Raw genomic sequence first — 19,762 nt, 5'->3', positions numbered from 1 at the left:
CACGCCCCTAATACGTAACAATTCAAGTTGATTTTAAATTTTGTTCCTGACCACTCAAATTTCTTTAGAACATCGTCACGAATTTTGACATCACAACTATCAATGCCAAACATGTCGCGTTTTTCTACCGACATTTTTTTTGACGAAGAAACAAACCAGCACGCTGTTTCCCCGTAAGGGTAGGCAGAGAGGATAGAACGCCACATCACTCTGTCTTTGCATACATATCTTGCTTCCTTTACATTCATACATCTTATCGATTATTCAGACTTTTGACATGCCCATCTTCAAGTATTTGTTGGATTTGGTAAAGCCATGTCTCTCTCGGTCTTCCTTTATTTCTGCATCCATCAAAATTCGCATTGTAAATATTCTTAGCCGTTCTTCCGCTGTCCAATCGCTCTCAATGTCCAAACCAGCGCAGAGCTTCTTTCTTGATTTTTTTCTATATTGCTTATCTCAGTCTTACATAATGTACGGATCTCTACATTTGTGCATCTACCGTACATAGTTTTACCACCCATTCGCTTGAGAGATCACATTTCGACAGCATTCAGCCTACTTTCATCCCTGTTTATCCAAGTCCATACTTCGCTCCCATTCATCTGGCTCGGGACCAGGACTCTATTGTGAACTACTCATTTTTCCTCATGCGACAAACATTTATTTGCTAAGGTTGATTTAAGTGCGACCTGGGACTCACCCTCCTTTCAATATCTTTCCCAGTCATTTCATCCCTAGTAAACATACTTCCCAGATACACAGATTCCTCTACCTGTTTTAGTATAACCCCATTCACGGTGATTTCACATTTAGTCATACTTTCATTTCTTTCAAAAACAATCACATTCGATCTATCGACATTCATCAGCAAATCGCTTCCCTTGTATACATCGTAGACCTTTGTTACTATAGTCCTTAAAATATAGCTAGATTAGAATGACAGCTGTCAAACTAATTTCATCAGTGATGGGAAATTACTGATCACTGATCAAATCGATTTTATCAGTTATTTCATGCAATCATGAAACTCTGTTTCCGAAAATTTATATAAAAAACGCAAAAACAAGCCTATTATAGTGTGTTTAACACAATTATTCACCAAAAAATAAGACATTTATACTTTTTTCATGAACAACATCAAATAAATTATTTTTTTATTCGATTAATTTACATTGATCAATTTGTCCCATCTTTCGCAAAATGATGTAACCTTGTAAGAACGTCGTTAATAATTAGCTTGTAAGATACAAGTGATTTTTCGTGTGTCAATATAAACAACTCCTTTGACGTTACTACAAAGTTATGTCGTCACTTTTCCTTACAATTGTCATTCTAATCATGTTACATTTTAAGGACTATAAGAATTGATTTTTTTTTATTTCTTTTTTAAAGTTATATATAAAAACATTTCTTCACGATGTCTTTATTAATTTAGAAAATACAATTAATTATTATAAACCCATTTCATATATTTTTTTCGGTATTTGTAGTATGTGATATGTCTCCATTGTGAAAGAATTGGGGTAAAAGTAGTTTTAAAAAATAATAAATATTCTCTATGGCTATTAGATTTACTACTGTTTTTAAAATAACGATTATGTAAAAAATACAAAATTTAAGAACCGTGAAAAAAATATTCTAATTATATTTCGTAAAAATGAATGGGTAATTTTTTTAATGCCATGCCGCTGTGTGTGCGCGCAATTTACCAATTAAAGCAGATCGATACGATTCTCCTTGCATTAGAAACGTGCGAGTGCGAGGGAGACGAATGTATGTCAACACCTGTTACTATAATTAGCGGGTACGCTGATCTAAAGAGAATGATGGATGGCTTTAAAATACACCTATAATTATATATAATTAATTTTAATTATTCCGCGACTAACTGAATCTCTATTATTTCATTGAAATAACGTGGGAGCTGTTTGGCAAAACATTAAATTTATTGATTTTGGTCTACCAAATCTCAATTGAGATGAAGAAAGTATAAGATAAGAATATATTATATTAAACTTTAAACATTTACAGCGTTTGGATTAAGAGATAATTTTATGTTCTGCGTAACATTAATCAGACTGCTACGATTTGCAGCATTTATTTTCAGATACCAACCGAAGTTTCGGTTTCAGCCAATAAAACGAGGTTTCAGTTTCTGAGGAAAATTGGCCGAAACTTCGACTCAGCCGAAACCTGCGCTAGGATGTGTGGAATAACGTGCCGCTGTACTCGGGTGTCCTCGTTACTGCTCCTTGTTTTGCACGCCATTGTGTTAAAAGAACCTAAATTATATTTTAATGGTATTTGTTACAATCAATATAGTGTAAAGTTTCCGCAAACCAAGTTTTGTAAAATAATTGCATTTTTCAATAAAAAATGATAAAAGCGTCATTTATAAATACTTAGTTTCATATTTAAGCCGGACCGAAGGGGGGGTTTCGTATCCCATAGACCGATTTCAATTAGATTACTCAAGTATTATTAAAGCTTTTTGCTGTCTATTTTTTTAAAGGTGAAATTAATAGAATTAAGCATTTTCCTGTTTAAATTATGAAATAGTTTTTTTTTTTTTACTGTTAAAATAAAAAAAGACGTAAAAAATGCAAGGATCAATTTCACTTTATGTACATAAGCATTCGGCAAACTAACAAAAATGAATAATATAAACGAATGAGTAAAATATGTGTAAGCGAAAACATGAATAATTTATTGCACAGTCATAAACACTTCCAACGTTTTATTCTCCTGACGCCATATACAAGTAGGCGCTGGGGTCGTTTGGTACCCCCGTTCGGATCTGTGTAATTTTTGATGCTTAGTGAAGAAAAAGTTAGGATACATAAAATCTAAAGTCTGTTTGGTGTCTATCGCTGACTGGAACAACTGTGTTTGGGATCTGGAATTCTAAATAATCAATTTCTTCGTCTTACCTGCGTCTGCGTCAGCCCCAAGCTGGCGGCCAGTTCGGCTCTCTCCGGAAGGGCCAGATACTGCGTTCTCTGGAACCTTCGGTTTAGCTGCTGCAGCTGGAGCGAGCTGTAGATGGTCCGCGGTTTCCTCATCTTCTTACCCTTGCCGTTAACTCTCAGGGAGCCTTCGTCTGTGAGACCGCATTTCTCTGAAAACAGAGATAAAAGGTTTTAGAAAAAACACAATTTAGATACAGCATTTGCAATTCGTAAAAGTATCAAGGGTCGTTTACCAGTAGCGAGCGATGATTTTTTGTATAGGTAATCTACAAAAAATGTTCATTAGTTTGTACCTACTATTCTAATTCTTGGTGGTGGGGGTCAATGCTATGCAAGCCCTTGACGTCACTGCGACCAGTAAAAATCTATTATGACGGGTCCCCGTGAATAGTTATCGCCCTCCAAGCTCGGGTCTATAAAGAGCCTGGCTACTGTGTGGAAGGCTAGAGCTTACATTTTGCTAAATCTCCCCCTCCAAGCCCAGATCCGTAAATTATCAGACTATTAGGTCTTTTACTATTAGGTGAGCTCTTTAATATCCCCAGTAGCTCAATCACAAATAACTATCAGCGACGTGATAACAATTTCTCACTAGAATGAAAAACTGTCGAGTAAAAAAAAAATCTTTTGATTTTAAATTCCCGTGAAAACGGTTCATTGCATTGGCCACGCTCCTTATACGTCACGATTCCGTTAAATTTAAATAAAACGCCGTCACGAATCTTGACGTCACAGTTAGCTAAGGCCAAACATGTTGCATTTTGTGGAGACGTATTTTGAACAATTTTATTTAAAAAATTATAAATGAAAACATTTTTCCACAATACCCATTTTGATTTTGAAGATACAATTATAATTTTTAAATCTATTACCGAATTATTTATCATAGTCTCTTTGGAGTTAAAGTAACAGAGATTTCCATTGGTTCAACACGAGAAGCAAATATGAGATTCATCTACAAACATTTAGATATACTCAAAACATTGTTGAATTAATTATCTGGTATAAGAAGGATTCAAATTGAAAAATACTTTTCAGGCGTTGCCTAGTAGGTGAAATGGTTCAGCCAGATGAGTCTCACCCACATAATAAAGGTTTCAGCTAATTCACATCAGATGGAAGAGTTGAGGAAATGTGGATGTTTAAACAAAGGCAGAATCGTGAATGTTACACAGTGTGTAAAGTGGCCACATAAACCGGTACCGGATATTAGTAAAAAAATAATTAAAAGAGCCATCGACACATTTCTAGTCATGAGGTTACAAGAAGAGATCCCAGCAGAATGCTCGTACGAGGTTGTAATTTGAATTATTTAATACCAAAAACACAAACGATTTTTGCTCGGAGAAATTTCTCTTTTGTGGTACCGAGAGTGTTCAATGTCCTCGATAAATATATTACGTTATCCAAAATTAGCCATTTTCAGGAGAAGTGTATAAGTTTGGATTTTGCCTAAGAGAAGAGACCATTTTAGGAGACTGCTGCGAGACGTTGCATAGATTTATCCATAGTACTATTGAACGTGTTATTCAGATGTTTATTGAAATTTATGTTTATGTAATATTTTATATTTGTAGTTTTTGCTTTCACTTTCTATTTCGATGAATCCCAACTCAACACAGGGCTCTTGGCTTCATAGAGTTAAAATACGTTATTATTTTTTGTAGCATGTATCTTTGCATTAATAAATATTTTTTAAAAATAATAACCAGCCAATGACAGGTCACAAGCCCTGTAAATGCCTAGACTCCCATATTCTCTTATCAAATATGTTTTCCTACTGTTGCAACAAATTTACATAGTTTGAAGTCATTAACGTTTACAGGGGATTGAAGGAATCCTATGTAAATAAATAAAAGTTACAATTTACAAACAAGATCAGATATTTGGAAAATATTTATCCAGGTTTCTGGGTGTATTTCACACGGATAAAAATTCCTATACAGTAGCATCACATAAATTGTAATCTTTAAAATAAATTGGTTTAATAATAAATATATAAAAGTATTTAACAGGTATAATTCTATGTTATTACATTTATTGTAAGAGGTCCGTATGGGTATAACCTATGATTATAAAGAAGTTAATTATAATACGATCTTCAGTACTGATCGAGTCGCTTTATGGAGATGTTATGGGAGATATAGCGGCGAATATTGTACGTATATTGATATGCATAACTCCTTGTGGACTGCGCTGTGGTTAGCGAGCTGTATTTGTCTCGAGAATCTGTCACCCCGCTCTGAACTGTTTTATTTATTATTCTTCTTCACGTATCATGTCGGTTCTCTAAGACGTTGACGACCACTCGTGAGAGCTTCAGCTCCTCCGCAGTTCTAATCCTGGTCCACGCCCAGATGTTTCGAAGCCAGGAAAGCTGTTTTCGTCTGACCCCTCTACGTCCCTCGATCATCCCTTTCGTGACAAGCTGAAGCATGGCATATTTGTCACCTCTCAACACATGGCCAAAATATGAAATCTTACGGAGCTGAATGGTGATAAATAGCTCTCTATTAGTATTGACTCTATTTAGTACTTCATCGGTCGAAGATATTCTTAACTTTCTACGGTGGATCCACATTTCAAATGCATCAAGGCGGTTTATAATACTAACTTTAAGAGTCCACGCCTGTACGCCGTACAGTAAGACAGACCATATGTAACATTTGATCATTCGTTGTCTTAGCTTAAGGTTTATATTATCGTCACAAAGAAGATTTTTCATTTTGCTCAATGCTGTTCGGGCTGCTTCTATTCTGCATTTTATCTCAATGTCGGAGTCTAGATTTTCAGTGATGATACTGCCCAAGTACATGAACTGTTCCACTCTCTGATGACTCTCTTGGCGAAAAACCAAAAGTTTAGTTTTGTTTCCATTAATATTTAAACCAAAACGTTCACCGACGGAGTCAATCTTATCAAGCAGTTCTTGAAGGTTTTGTATTTTATCTGTGTAGAGAACTTTTAGGATGGTTTGAGAGAGTTCCCTTTTGCAGTGGTCAGCGCGCTGTTTTAGTCACTAAAATATGTCACACCGCACTGTACTATGAACCTTCTTCTTTCTGTGCCATATCAGGTCTCCCCGATGTTGGCGATCACTCTAGAGTAGGCATTCCGGTTCTGCGCCGACTGGAACAGCGCCTCAACCCCGCGCACTCCCGTCCAGTCGCGGATGTTTCTCAGCCAGGACATCAGTCGCCTTCTAACTCTACGCTTTCCCTCGATATTTCCCATCATAATCAGCTGTAGAAGCGTATATTTGCTTCCGCCCAGATATGCGAGTTTTCTCTGTTTTATTGAGGACAGTAGTTCTTTTTCGGCACTGGCTCGTCTCAACACCTCCACGTTGGTCACTAAAGCTGCTTACTGTAACTATGTACCATATGATCAAAAATGAATCGGAATTTCTTATTTTAAATGCCTGCGCTGCACCAATCAGCATTTTTGGTATCGGCAGAACTGTTTTTGACAATCTGTTAAAGTTTGGATAATAAATCGGAACAACGAGCGTGCCTCTAATTTTATGTTGCAAATAAAATTTCGCGAGCCGAATCATTGAAAATGTTGAATATAGTCTTTGGAGAATCGCGTATGTCGAAAACACGAGTATACGAATAGTATAAGAGGTTTAAAGATGTTTGTGAATGCTTAGATGATGCTAAACGTACTGGAAGTCCAGCAACGTCAAATACCGAAGAAAACTTCGAATCAGCAAAGCAAATGTGTACCAATCCGAGAGCCTGTTCTATTGAGCATCTCATCACTGAGATGTTTTGGGTATGAAACGTGTCACTGCCCCCCTCGGCACACAAACACTGAAGGAACGTAGAATGACAATTTGTGGATTTTCACCACGATAAAACACCGTCTCATACAGCGTTGATTGTTTCGGAGTTTTTGGACAAAAATTCGAATAATGTCATCAGCCAAGCACAGAATTCTTCAGACCAGGCCCCGTCTGACTTTCTTTTTTTCCCAAGACTAAAATTGCCATTAAGAGGAAGACGCTCCGAGACAATTGATGCCATAAAAGAGGATTCGCTGCAAGAGCTTTGCAGGCCTATGAAAAGTGCACGGACACATGGATAAAGCGTTGGCATCAATGTATCGTGGCAAATGGCAAGTATTTTGAAGCGGATAATAAAGACATTTATTTAAAACTACAATATTCACTATTAGGTGGAAATAAAAAGAGTCCATTGTGCAGTGGTCAGCGCGCTGTATTAGTCACTAAAATAAGTCACCCCGCCGTGTACTCTGTCTATCTACGCAGACCACTCTTAGGTGGAGTGGTAGAGAGTCTCCTCGTGGAGTGGTCAGTGAGCTGTGGTGAGTCTATGATAAATTACAAGGCGTTCTATCCACATTTCTACAGTGAGAAGACAAGCGTTGATGTCCTCTTTGTATGAGACTACGTGTAAATATTTTTTGTATGATATTTAGCCTAAGGGATTTACATTTTGGGCGTTACCTTAAAATATTTTAAAACATCTATGTATGCATGTTTTGTACTTATATTTTAAGACGTGAATATTTTAGATAATTACGCTATTTTACCTGGGAATCAATTAATTAACTTGCCTGTCAAAAATTTACCCGAATTTTCGGATAATTTTAAAAGCGTCATAATTTTTTTAATCCCCTCAAAGGCAAACAAACAAAATCAAATCATCACGCCGTTTCTCTGTAGGGATAGGCAGAGAGCATTCTTCTTCTTTTCTACATCCGCTCCTAAGTCGAGCATGTGGATATCACCAGACGCCTCCAGAAGACCCGTTCGCCGGGTAGAACCCTCGTCTCCTCCCACGTCCCTTAGTTCCGCCGAATCGTCATCGACGGCCAAGTTGACTAAAGGTTCTCCTGAAGCGTGCTCAGCACGTGTTTGAGCCAGGTCCACTGCCGCATCTTCAAAACATCCGTTGCAGAGAGCATAGAACGCAATATCACTATGACTTTGAATACATACCAAGCTTCATCTACATTCATACGTCTGCTATTTTGCACAATCGCCGACTATTCCGACTCTGAATATATTCACCTTCAAGTCTTTTTCGGTCTTCCTCGTTTTCTGCATCCATGAACATTCGTGTGGTTAATCTTTTTAGCCGTTCTTTTGTCGTCCATTCGCTCTACATTAATTTATTAGGGATTTTTTCAGATAACTGGACATACACACACAGATAACATACAAGATATATAATTATACCAGTGGACCCGACAGATGTTGTCCTGCCCGGAAGTTGGCTTGCCTGCTATTAGCTGGTTCAGCGAACGCAAAATCTCAAAAATTTGAATTTTCTTTAAACTATATACTTATAGAATGCAACCCTGGTAGGTAGATGAAAAAAAGGTTAATGCTCGTAACTTTTTTTTTATAGATTAGATAGAAAATCTACAAACACGTTCAGCGCAAAGATCTACAGTTTGCTGAAAACCCCACGTAAATCGGTTTTAGCCGTTTAGGAGGTGTCCAGTGACATCACACGCACAGAAGAATTATATATATAAAAATAATATAAAAACTGAATGTTTTTAAATATTTGAATACAGCCACTTACCGTCTCTTCGTCAGGACACCAAATTTAGGACACCCACTTTACACGGCACAAAAATATAAAGCAAACACGACATGCATTTTAAATATGCACGTGCACTGATTAGGACAAACATGCACTAATTTAGTTTTAAACAAATTTTATGTTATGTATATTTTTGTGCAACAACGATGGTGAAGGTGTATGGTGGGTTTTACATGTTGGTTTAATTGGTGTCCTGACGAAGAGACGGGTACGTCTTGAGACCGGTAGACATAGAAAACACGGAAAGTGGTTATGTACAAATATTTAATAGCATTTAGAATTTTTTTTTACCATAAAGTTAATGCTTTAAATTTTAAAAATATCGTAATTGTTTTCATCACGCAATGTGTTTTAAATTGTAAATTAATGACAGTCATAATAAGTTAATAATTATAGAAAGTAATTTATAAAAACTAAAGAAACATATTTTTAAGCAAATATTATTTTTTTAATACAAAAAACCCCTTTGAAAGAAGAAAATTTAAGTTAGTGTAAAACACTTAATAGAAAACTATGAAAAATAAAAAAAATACATGAATGAAAGCGTACAAAAATTTAATTATGGTTACTTGTAAAAGTATCTTAATGATATATGATAAATTAGTTTTTAATTGACTTAAGGAATAACCAAAAATGTATGTATCTAGACAGAAAGATTTAGATACTCTTTTAATAAACTTTAAAATAAATTACATATAAAAACATTTATTTTTAATTAAGTACATTTTAACCACTAGACTAAGCACCCCGTTTTTAAAAAAGTTCCCCGTTCCTTTTTCAAAAGAAACGCGCATTGTTTTAGTGGGCGGGAACATGACCCAAACTTTGAATTTCGAATGAACGTTCGTTTTTTCGTTCCTTTTTCGAACAATATTCCTTTTTCGTTAAATTTTAAAATCTTTTTGAATTTTGACACACCGCGCAACTTCAAAAATATTTGTTTCGTTCATGATGTAAATTACGTTTTTAATTAACGTATTGCAACGCAGATAGAGAATAAAAGGTAATATAGCAAATTGCATTAACAGGGCTTATGACCTGTTATCGGCTGGATTAAATGGCCACTTCACACACTGTATAACATTTTTAATTAAGTTTTTTGTTTTATTTATATAATATACATACGAGGTTAAAGTATTAAGAGTATTAAAAAAATAAAGAATAATTTCATAGCAATAAAATGCACATTAACAGTAAAAAAAGCAAACGAAAAATCCCACAAAGGCATGGCCTGTTCGTGGGTATACAATAAATGTTTATGAATTTTTTGCTCCTATAATAAATAGACAGATATAATATTTTTATATAATATAGGAAAGAGAAAAGAAAATATTCTGTAAAAGATTAGAAGGTACTTTTTTATTTTATTGTAATTAAAAAGGGAAATTAAAAATAGAAAAAAAACATAAAAATATTCCTTATTATTAAAGGGCAACCAAATATATCATAGAAAAAAAGAGTTAAAATTCACGCCTATGTTTGAACGTACGTATTTCTTCAATTCTTCCAATTGTTAATTTATGGGAGACGTTTTTATCAGGTGAATCTTATTTGCATCAATAAAGGTTTAAGCTTATACACTTTACAAAAGTCAACAGATGGAATCATAGTTAATTGATTTGTAGTGGATACGCAGTTTGACTTTATTTATTTATTTATTATATATATACGGCCTAAGCCAATTACAACAGTTACATAAAGAAACATAAATGGAAGAAACTGAGCAAAAAGAACATAAAACTATTTAGCAAAGACAAACAAGGGCAAAACAATAATGGTTTACAATATATTAAAAAAAACGAAAGACCTCAAACTTTGAGCTAAACCATGCCAATCCAACTTCATCCCACACTGTTTAGTCGCGAAGAGATCTACGAAAAGCCGGAAGATCTATCTCAAAAAATTCCAAGTCGTGTGATGAATTGACTAATCTACACATTCTGGACATTGGGGCATAAAAACCAAAGTTGCTCTTAGAAGATTTTATAAATAGCAGATTTTGACTTCTGGTGACACGGTTGGGAACATGAAAAGAAATTGATCGCAACAGAGATGGGACATCACTTAAAGCATTAAGTATTTATAGTAATATGTTAGTATTAACAGCTTCCTAGGGAGTTAAAAAATATTTTTTTTAATCACTCTTTTGCCTGTGTGAACATCCATAGTTCATCAATTTTTCCATTTGGGTAGTTAAAGAGCTGAAACCTTACATTATTGGTTTAAACTGGTTGGTCAGTCACCAGTCACCAGTCTCGAAGATGTCGCGTAAGCGATGAAACCGGTCACTGGATATTCTAAATTTGTAGATTAAAGTATCCCTCGTCTTTTATTTATATAATAAATTAATTAAAAGTAGTTTAAAAGTATAAAAACATGTCAAGCGTAGCTGAGAAAAAAAAATCATAACAAGTATATCACGTATTTTTTATTTTTTTTAAAAGTAATATTAAGGGGAGATTTTAAACCAAAGGTAGTTAATACAGTTTAATTTAAGAAATATTTGCAGTAATAAAATTTTAGTAAAGAAATTTAATCAAAAATAACAACATTAAAGTATGTAATGTGATGTGAGAAATGTGTGTAAGAGAAAAAGAGTTAGAACTAATTATATTGGATCAACGGGAGTTTTATTCAAAAGTTTTCACTACACTGTTTTTAAATAATTGTAATCCTATATTTATTTATTTATTTATTCACACTCTTTATCAAAATACAATTACATGTTCACTTTGCCCAGCTAACAAGGGTACATACCCCGTTGCAAGCTAGGCAATTACATTTTAATATATTATAATAGTTAACAAATTAATATAGAGCACAGACAAACAAAATATAAACTCATTCGGATACACATTTTGATTCATATACATACAGACATACACATATATACACATGTACATACACACACACGTACATACACCCATGCGCATACACATACGTAAATTCATAAAAACATAGACAATTTATTTATGCGAAACTTCATGGTTGTCATCTATAAATATATTTTTTTTACACAACATTATTTTTTGGTATGTGTATTTTTTGTACATTTTATTTTTTTTCTCATTTAATAAGATATATACAAAAATCAAAATGTTACCTGTGTCGATATTCGCTAATAAACGGAATGGGGAATGTTGTAAAACGTAAAGTGGCCACTTAACCCAGCCAATGACAGGTAATAAGCCCTGTAAACGCTCGAATATCCATAATCCTGAATTTGAAAAAATTCTACCTCATCTCTGTAGGGATATTAATAAAAAATATATTTTTTTTGAACTATTCCTTATTTTATATATTTTATTTTTGGCATCCAGTAAGGTTCTCCAATCCGTGGCATGCATCAACTTTTCTGACTCCCTACGACCAATGTCATGAAAGAGCGAGGTGAACACCTTCCGTAACTTGACAACACTCCCGTCTTTCCACGATTCTGGCAAAAGGTTATGGACCTTTTTGCCTACGTTATAGTGTTGTCTCGATGCCAGAACAGTGTTGACCCCTTCACTTAGTATCAGATCCCTATTAGATTATTTTGTATTATGGTTGTGGTTGACGCTCGGGTAAATGTCTCTATTTATGTGTGTAACCACTACCGTTCTCAATATATACTGTTGAATAAAATTGTGACAGGAATGGTTGACTGTACAGAGCTGCTTGGTTTAATAACAATACATGTGCCAGCCAGGATTTGTAGACGGCACCACCTGTTTCATGTACCAATAAGTAAAACATCGTATGTTAAAAATGCTTTTTTTCGTAGGACTTTTTCAATGTACAATACAAAATTTAAAAATATAGATTATACAAACATCACTCTGTCAGATTTAAAATTTACACTAAAAATGTGTTATGTAACTTAGTAGACATTATAATAATAAATATGTACATCTCCCCCCCCCTCCTTATCCTCTCTTCAGGCATTTTTGTCCTTATCCCGCCCAATTTACAGAGTAACTTAATGTTCTTAAAATTAATATTTAAAAAATCTTTGATTATTGAGTACTTGAAAATAACATTTTTATATGTATAAATTGTATGTATTTATTTGATATGTAATATATATTTTCTTTACTAACTTTGTGTACTATGTGAAATCTGTTATTAGTTCTGAGTTTATACACTATATCTGTTTGTTTACTAAAAATATGTATGTAGAACTGTTGATTTCCCTAATAAAATAAAATAAAATAAAATAAAATAATATTCAGTACTCTGATTCTTTGAAGAGCAAGTCACTTGGATAACGAAATGTTTTGATATAACATTTTTTTTAAATATCCATATTGATTTTGAAAATATAATAAAGTTATCTTAATCTGTTTCATATATTTTTATCGGTGTTCATAGTATGTGACATTTCTCTATTGTTCAGAGCATTAGTTAGACAAATCACTTTAGTTACACGTTAATTTTAGTCAGCTAGCTTCCTCGACATTCTCGCATATTCTAGGACGCGTCAGGCGATCTGGGAGGCTTCTGACATTACAATATGGCGCACATTATGACGAAAATAAATTATAACGATGAGTTTATACAACATAACAGGTACAAAAAGTTATTTATTACGAGCCGTGCAGTCGAACGCGACGAAAAGATACTCTTCTGCCCGCGGAAGGATGAAAAGATTCACAAATGGCCAGGCAAGCATTGTCGACTAAGTCGAGAAGGATTGCTGCGCTGGTTTGGCCATGGAGAGCGAATGGACAGCGAAGGAATGGCTAAGAAGATTGACTATGTGAATTTTGATGGATGCAGACATCGATAAAAACCGAGAAAGACACGGCGTGACCACATCCAACAAATACTTGAAGGTGGACCAATATTTTGAGTTTGCACGAATTTTTGCAGACTGGGATTGGATTTAACTCCCTAGGAAGCTGTTAATACTAACATATTACTATAAAAACTTAATGCTTTAAGTGATGTCCCATCTCTGTTGCGATCAATTTCTTTTCATGTTCCCAACCGTGTCACCAGAAGTCAAAATCTGCTCAAATCCAACAAATACTTAAAGATGGACATGTCAAAAGTCGGAATAATCGGCGCGCGTGCATGAGAAGATGTATGAATGTAGAGGAAGCGAGATCTGTGTGCAAAGATAGAGTGTTGTGGCGTTCTATCCTCTCTGCCTACCCTTACGGGGAAACGGCGTGATGGTTTGTTTTTGTTTTTGTTTTCTAAGAGCAACTTTTGTTTTTATGCCCCAATGTCCAGAATGTGTAGATTAGTCAATTCGTCACACGACTTAAAATTCTTTGGGATAGATCTTCCGGCTTTTCGTAGATCTCTTCGCGACTAAACAGTGTGGGATGAAGTTGGATTGGCATGGTTTAGCTCAAAGTTTTAGGTCTTTCGTTTTTTTTAATATATTGTATACAATTATTGTTTTGCCCTTTGTTTATCTTTGCTAATTTTAAAAAATAAGAAAGATATATCAAGTCTTGAGTCATAGAATTAAGAAAAGTCCAGAAACCACATACGCACATCAAACAGAAGGCGACTCAACTACTCATAAATGAGTAGGTTTACGTTTTGACCCATTAGTTTCTTTGTAGACGTCGCTCAGTACGCAACTCCTGATGTGAATTCAACTATGCCGTGTTGTGTCCTTTTAAAGTGTAGAAATACTGCTAGGATCTTAAAGAAACAGGATGCAATCACATTTCATCTGTAATTTGTAAACCAATGTGTATTTAACAAATGCATTACTTAAAAATTGAACTATTTTTCCATCTGTCAGATTGTCGAAGAAACAAAATGGAAATTTCGTTAGTGTTGCCAACGTAGTAAATTTTTTTACCCTACTTTGCTCATCTAATAAAAAAATTAACTAAAATCGGGTTTTAATCGGGTTGTGGACCTGTGGCTAGTGTCTCGGACTTACGGACCGAAGGTCCGCGGTTCGAATCCCACTCTTCTCCAACTCGATTTCATTTTTTAATAGTGAGTTATTTACAACTCGTTGAAAATGGCCCTCAAAATTAAATATTTGAGTAAATCATAAGAACGCAAATATTATATTTTTTTTTAAAAATAAAAAAATTAGACCTCAGATTAAACAACGCCGTGGGGGACATTTGAACGACATTATCTTTAAAATAACAAATACTATTTAACATTATATAAAAATATCCGTTTTATGTGAAATAAAATTTGTTTTATATTTTAAGTTCAAAGTTCATTAATTCAATTACTCTTATTAAATGACCCTTTACTTATCTACACTGTTGTGTCAATCAATGTTTCCGCGTGCACAATAAAATTTTAGTGAAATTAACAGATTACTTTTTTTTCCTTACATTTGTGTTATGATTATATTTTTTCCCATCAAGCAACTTTACCCGGCGACTTCACGAATGCACGCGGCGAAAGTATGCCGGAGGGGAGGGTTTTTTGGACACAGACCGATGTATTCTAATATGATTCTACGCTCTTTCTGGACCAGTCTTAATTCTATGTCTTAAGTCCTATGTCGACTAGTGTGACATTTCAGCCAAACAGAGTTAAAGACTAAATAATGTGAATTTCTTTTCCAGAGTCGCTTTTCGTTTCGGTTGGACTGTACAAACATTTGCTTAAACATTTTTAAATATGCCTTCTTGAAAATTGTACCGGCCGCGTAGCCTTAAGGTGTGGGTTGCTGTGTAGAGAAACAGAGTCGCGGGTTCGGTCCCGCCTACGGTCCGAACCGACGCACGACCAGACCTCAACGATTCCCCAAAGATAACCCGCGTTTTTTATTTATTTCTCATTTTTAATATGCTCTCGGGCGCTGAGTGATTCTTCTACGAAGGCCCGATGATGCGGACCAAAGGTGATCCGAAACGTCATCGGAGCCTTTAAACGAGGTATTCAGAGCCCGATTTTATCGGGAAAAATGATTAGATCTATTGAAATATTATATACATTTTTTTACGTTGGTTTTTCCGGATAGCGGTTACTAAAACGTCCATATAAAGGTGTTGCAAGCAGAACTATAAATTATGATATCATCAATGTGCCCTTTCCGAACCCAGTGGTGCATAGGGCACTGCCAGGCAAGCCAAGCGCAGCGTATTACGATCATTAAAAAATAATTTTCCTAAATATAATTATCTATTTTTTTTTACATAATTATCTTTTAAACATTCATTTAATTCCCGCCAAACTGCAAACGCATTTTTTTGCAGGGATTTCGCTGTTTAATTTTTTTATATTTTTTTAAAATTTAAATTTTATTGATAAACCCTTACGGGTTACATACATTTAACAAAATGTTTTCACTTTTAAAATTCACATTCTACTATTAATAATAATATTTTTAACATCTTTGGTAAAGGTTGTCTGAGTCTTTTGTTTACTTTTGTCTGGTAGTTTATTGTATAATTTCAGTCCATGGTTTATAAGTCTCGATTGTCCTTTTCTCGTTTTAAAAGATTGTATATGATATTTTTCTGATATTCTCGTCTTGTGTTCATGTTTACTACAATTTTTTTCAAGTTTTAATTCTTCGTGTACAATTACATCAGTGGCTAATTTATGAATAAGTTTTAAAGATTCTAGTTTAAAGAGTTCAGTTACGTTTAATTGTTTAGTTTGTTCAAAAAGTTCTTTAGTTGCTGTTAGATAGGGAAGGTCATATACTAACTTTAATATTTTAGTAACATAAAATAATGTACACAAAAAAATCTTAAATACATCAACAAAATAACATGATAAAATAAATGAAAACGACTTATTTTTAAATTTAAATAAATGTAAAATAAATAAAATCAATTTCATTTATTCAATCGACAACACAATTTTAATGAACGTCAAGACAATTTGAGATCTTGGGATACTTTTTGATAACAAACTTAAATTCAACAATCACATTGACCACTTTTTAAAGAAAGCGTCCAAAACCTGTTGATTTATTTTGCGAATACGAGTATCTAAGCCAATCAAAAGCCCGAAAATTGCAATTACATTTTATAAATCATTTGTTCGTAGTTTGCTTGAATTTAATTCTATAATATGGTCTCCTAATTATAATATTCATATGACGCGGATTGAATCGGTGCAACGTAAATTTTTAAAATCGGATCAAATACTTTCATAATTAAATATTATGATCGTCTAGAGTACTTTCATATCGTCAGTTTAGGATTCAGAAGAATTTTGGTTGGTTCGATATTCTTACACAAATCAATATCTAACTGTATAGATGCCCATGATATCCTTGCTCAGGTAAACCTCAATGTACCTAGCTGTTACTTGCGTACCAATCCTGTCTTTGCTGTGGGAAATTATAAAACTAACATCGGATTATTTTCCCCACTGCCGAGGATCCTCAGAACAGTGAACAAAATCTCACTAAACGGTACTGTCGATGTGTTCCTACAGCAAGGGCAGGCATTTAAGAAGCAAGCGGAGTTGTCTCTCCTGACTCGCGATGTCACACTTGCCATTTCCGCCTAGATTATGCTTTACACGATGGCGGATTGATAATGAAGCTACCTAGCGCTAGATGGCAGCACAAACGCACAATTTTTTTTTTCAGAATTGCGATCTGTCAAACGGCAGTTGTTAAAATGTCACCCAAATTCATGGATTAGTTTATTTGTTGTAGTCGTTTGAGGTAAAGAACTTTTGTGTTTCTCGAAAAATGGAAAAAAGTGAATTTCGTGCAGTGGTTAAACACTATTATTTTTTTTATTTGAAAATTTATTTATAAACCCTTACGGATTATTACATTCATATTACATATAATAATATATACATTTTTCATTTATACTCTGTTGTTCAAGATAATATTTTTTACATCTTTTGAAAAGTTTGTCTGAGTCTTTTGTTTAGTTTTGTCTGGTAGTTTATTATATAATTTCAGTCCCCGGTTCATTAGTCTTGATTGTCCTTGTCTTGTTTTAGAAAGTTGTATATGGTATTTGTCTGATATTCTCGTATTATGTCCATGTTGACTACAATTTTTTACTAGTTTTAGTTCTTCGTCTACAATTACATTAGTGGCTAATTTATGGATAAATTTTAATGATTCTAGTTGAAAGAGTTCAGTTATATTTAATTGCTTAGTTTGTTTAAAAAGTTCTCTAGTTGCAGTTAAATAGGGAAGGTCATACACTAACTTTAATATTTTATTTTGTTGTCTTTGTAGTCTGTTTATGTCATTTTGATATCCTGCTCCCCATAATAGTTGCGTATAACATATTTTAGTTTTTACATAGGCTTCATACATTAGAATTTTTTCCGTTTTTGGAATAAAATTTTTGATTTTTAAAAAAAGACTCGATAATGTGATTTGATAGGGTAATTTGATAGGGAAAACGGCAAAAATGACAAAAGAAAAGCTCAATAAACATTACAGTGAGTCTGTTCCGTCAGATTACATGGTCAAATATTGGATTGCTGAATTTATTTATTTATTTATTGATTGCGGCCGAACAAGCACTGCAACAATACCATCAACGGGAAGGCCAAAAGAGGTGGTTACTGAAGAAAATATCAAGAAAATCCTCGATATAATTATGAATGATCGCCGAGTGAAGTTGCGTGAGATTGTTGAAATGGTAAACATCTCATATGAACGTGTGTTCAACATTTTGCATGAACATTTGCATATGAAAAAGCTATCGGCAAGATGGGTGCCGCGTTTGCTCAGTGTCGAACAAAAACGAGTTCGAGAGACCACTTCACAGCAGTGTTTGGACACGATAAAGCGTAAATCTGTTAATTTTTGGCGTCGATTAATAACTTTTGATGAAACGTGGGTGCATCACTACACACTTGAAACCAAAAATCAATCGAAACATTGGGTGGAAGCTGGTGGAAGTGCTCCGAAGAAGGCAAAGGCAGTGAAATCGGCTGGCGAGGTTATGGCCACTGTATTTTGGGATGCACTCGGAATATTGCTCATCGATTATCTTGAAAAGGGATCACAATCACAGGAAAGTATTATCGCGCATTATTGGATCAATTTAATGATGCAATCGAGGAAAAACGACCACATTTAATAAAAGACAAAAGTTCTCTTTCTTACTAAATATAAGTAAAATACAATATTTTTAATACCGAAATACATAAAAAATAATAAACATGCAACACTTTTGTTAGCACTGTTTGGCTTTTTTTTTCCTCTTTTTTACATACTAAACTTAGAATTTAATAAAATACGTTTTAAAACATATCTAACTCAATTTTTATTCATATCACTTTTCTGTATTTCGTCTGGGAGTCTATTTACTATGCGTGGGAGTATATAAGCCCTGCTCCTCTCTCCATTGCGTTCTTGTAACGGAGAAGTTCAGTTCAACGGAAAATTTGAAATGAAAATGTTTTTTTACTACTACTATACCACCACGCCATTTCCCCGTAGGGGTAGGCAGAGAGAACGAACCGCTACACACGTCTATCCTAGCATACATTTCTAGCTTTTTCCAAATAAATACATCTTGTCATACATGCCATTCGGTTTTGCCTGCTTTTGACATGACCAGACTTAAGATTTTGGTTTATCTGATCATGCCACGTCTTCCTCGGTCGTCCTCGTCTCACGTTGCCGTTCATTTTCGCCATATATACTTGTTTTACCATTCTTTTTACATGACCAAACCATCTCATATACCCTTTCTTAATCTTATCAATTATGCCTCACTCAGATTTACACTCTCGCCTGATTTCATTTCATATAACCCTGTCATACGTCGATTTCCCGCACATTCGTCATAAGAGATCGCATTTCAAACGCGTTGACTCGGATTTCATCCTTTCTCTTCCAGTTCCATGTTTCACTTCCATGTATAAGTGTTGGGACTAAACCACCGTTGTGCACTGCCAGTTAAGCTTCGATTGACATATTTTATTAGCAATTACTGTGCTTAGTGCACCGTCCATTTTGTTGCCCGCGTACACTCTCCTTCCAACATCTTTTTCTACTCTTCCATCTCTTGAAAACATGCTTCCCAGATAAAAAAAATCCTTCTACTTGTTCAAAACATTCGTTGTTTACATTTATTATGCTGTCAGTAACCTCACTCCCCCTTTCAAATACCATCACTTTCGGCTAACTTTCGTTCATCGCAAAAACAAAAACTCCATTGTGCACCGCCAGTTTAGCTTACTCGCGGTAAAGTCTGAGAATTTTTATCATCATCACCATGCCCTTTCCTCGCCTAATGATGCATAGGGCACTAAATTGGTATACAAATAGCCGCGTATCTTGATAACTCT

General features: G+C 34.5%; 1 protein-coding gene across 1 annotated transcript in view; it reads right to left on the bottom strand.

Annotated features, from left to right (window-relative positions):
• Nucleotides 1–2,933: 2,933 nt before the first annotated feature.
• Nucleotides 2,934–19,762, bottom strand: part of Dll (homeotic protein distal-less) — a gene marked incomplete at its 3' end in the record, with an annotated part of 69,863 nt that continues 53,034 nt past the window's right edge. The window contains exon 3 of the mRNA XM_088230264.1: nucleotides 2,934–3,121. Coding sequence (XP_088086390.1) covers nucleotides 2,934–3,121 — 188 coding nt within the window. The remainder of the gene's footprint in view (nucleotides 3,122–19,762) is intronic.

The sequence above is a fragment of the Micrasema longulum genome, unplaced genomic scaffold, assembly GCF_059751315.1.
Source record: "Micrasema longulum isolate JH-2025_06_02 unplaced genomic scaffold, ASM5975131v1 h1tg000745l, whole genome shotgun sequence".
In the NCBI taxonomy this organism is placed as follows: domain Eukaryota; kingdom Metazoa; phylum Arthropoda; class Insecta; order Trichoptera; family Brachycentridae; genus Micrasema; species Micrasema longulum.
Note: the sequence above shows the minus strand (reverse complement) of the source record. Positions and strands in the feature narration are given on the sequence as shown.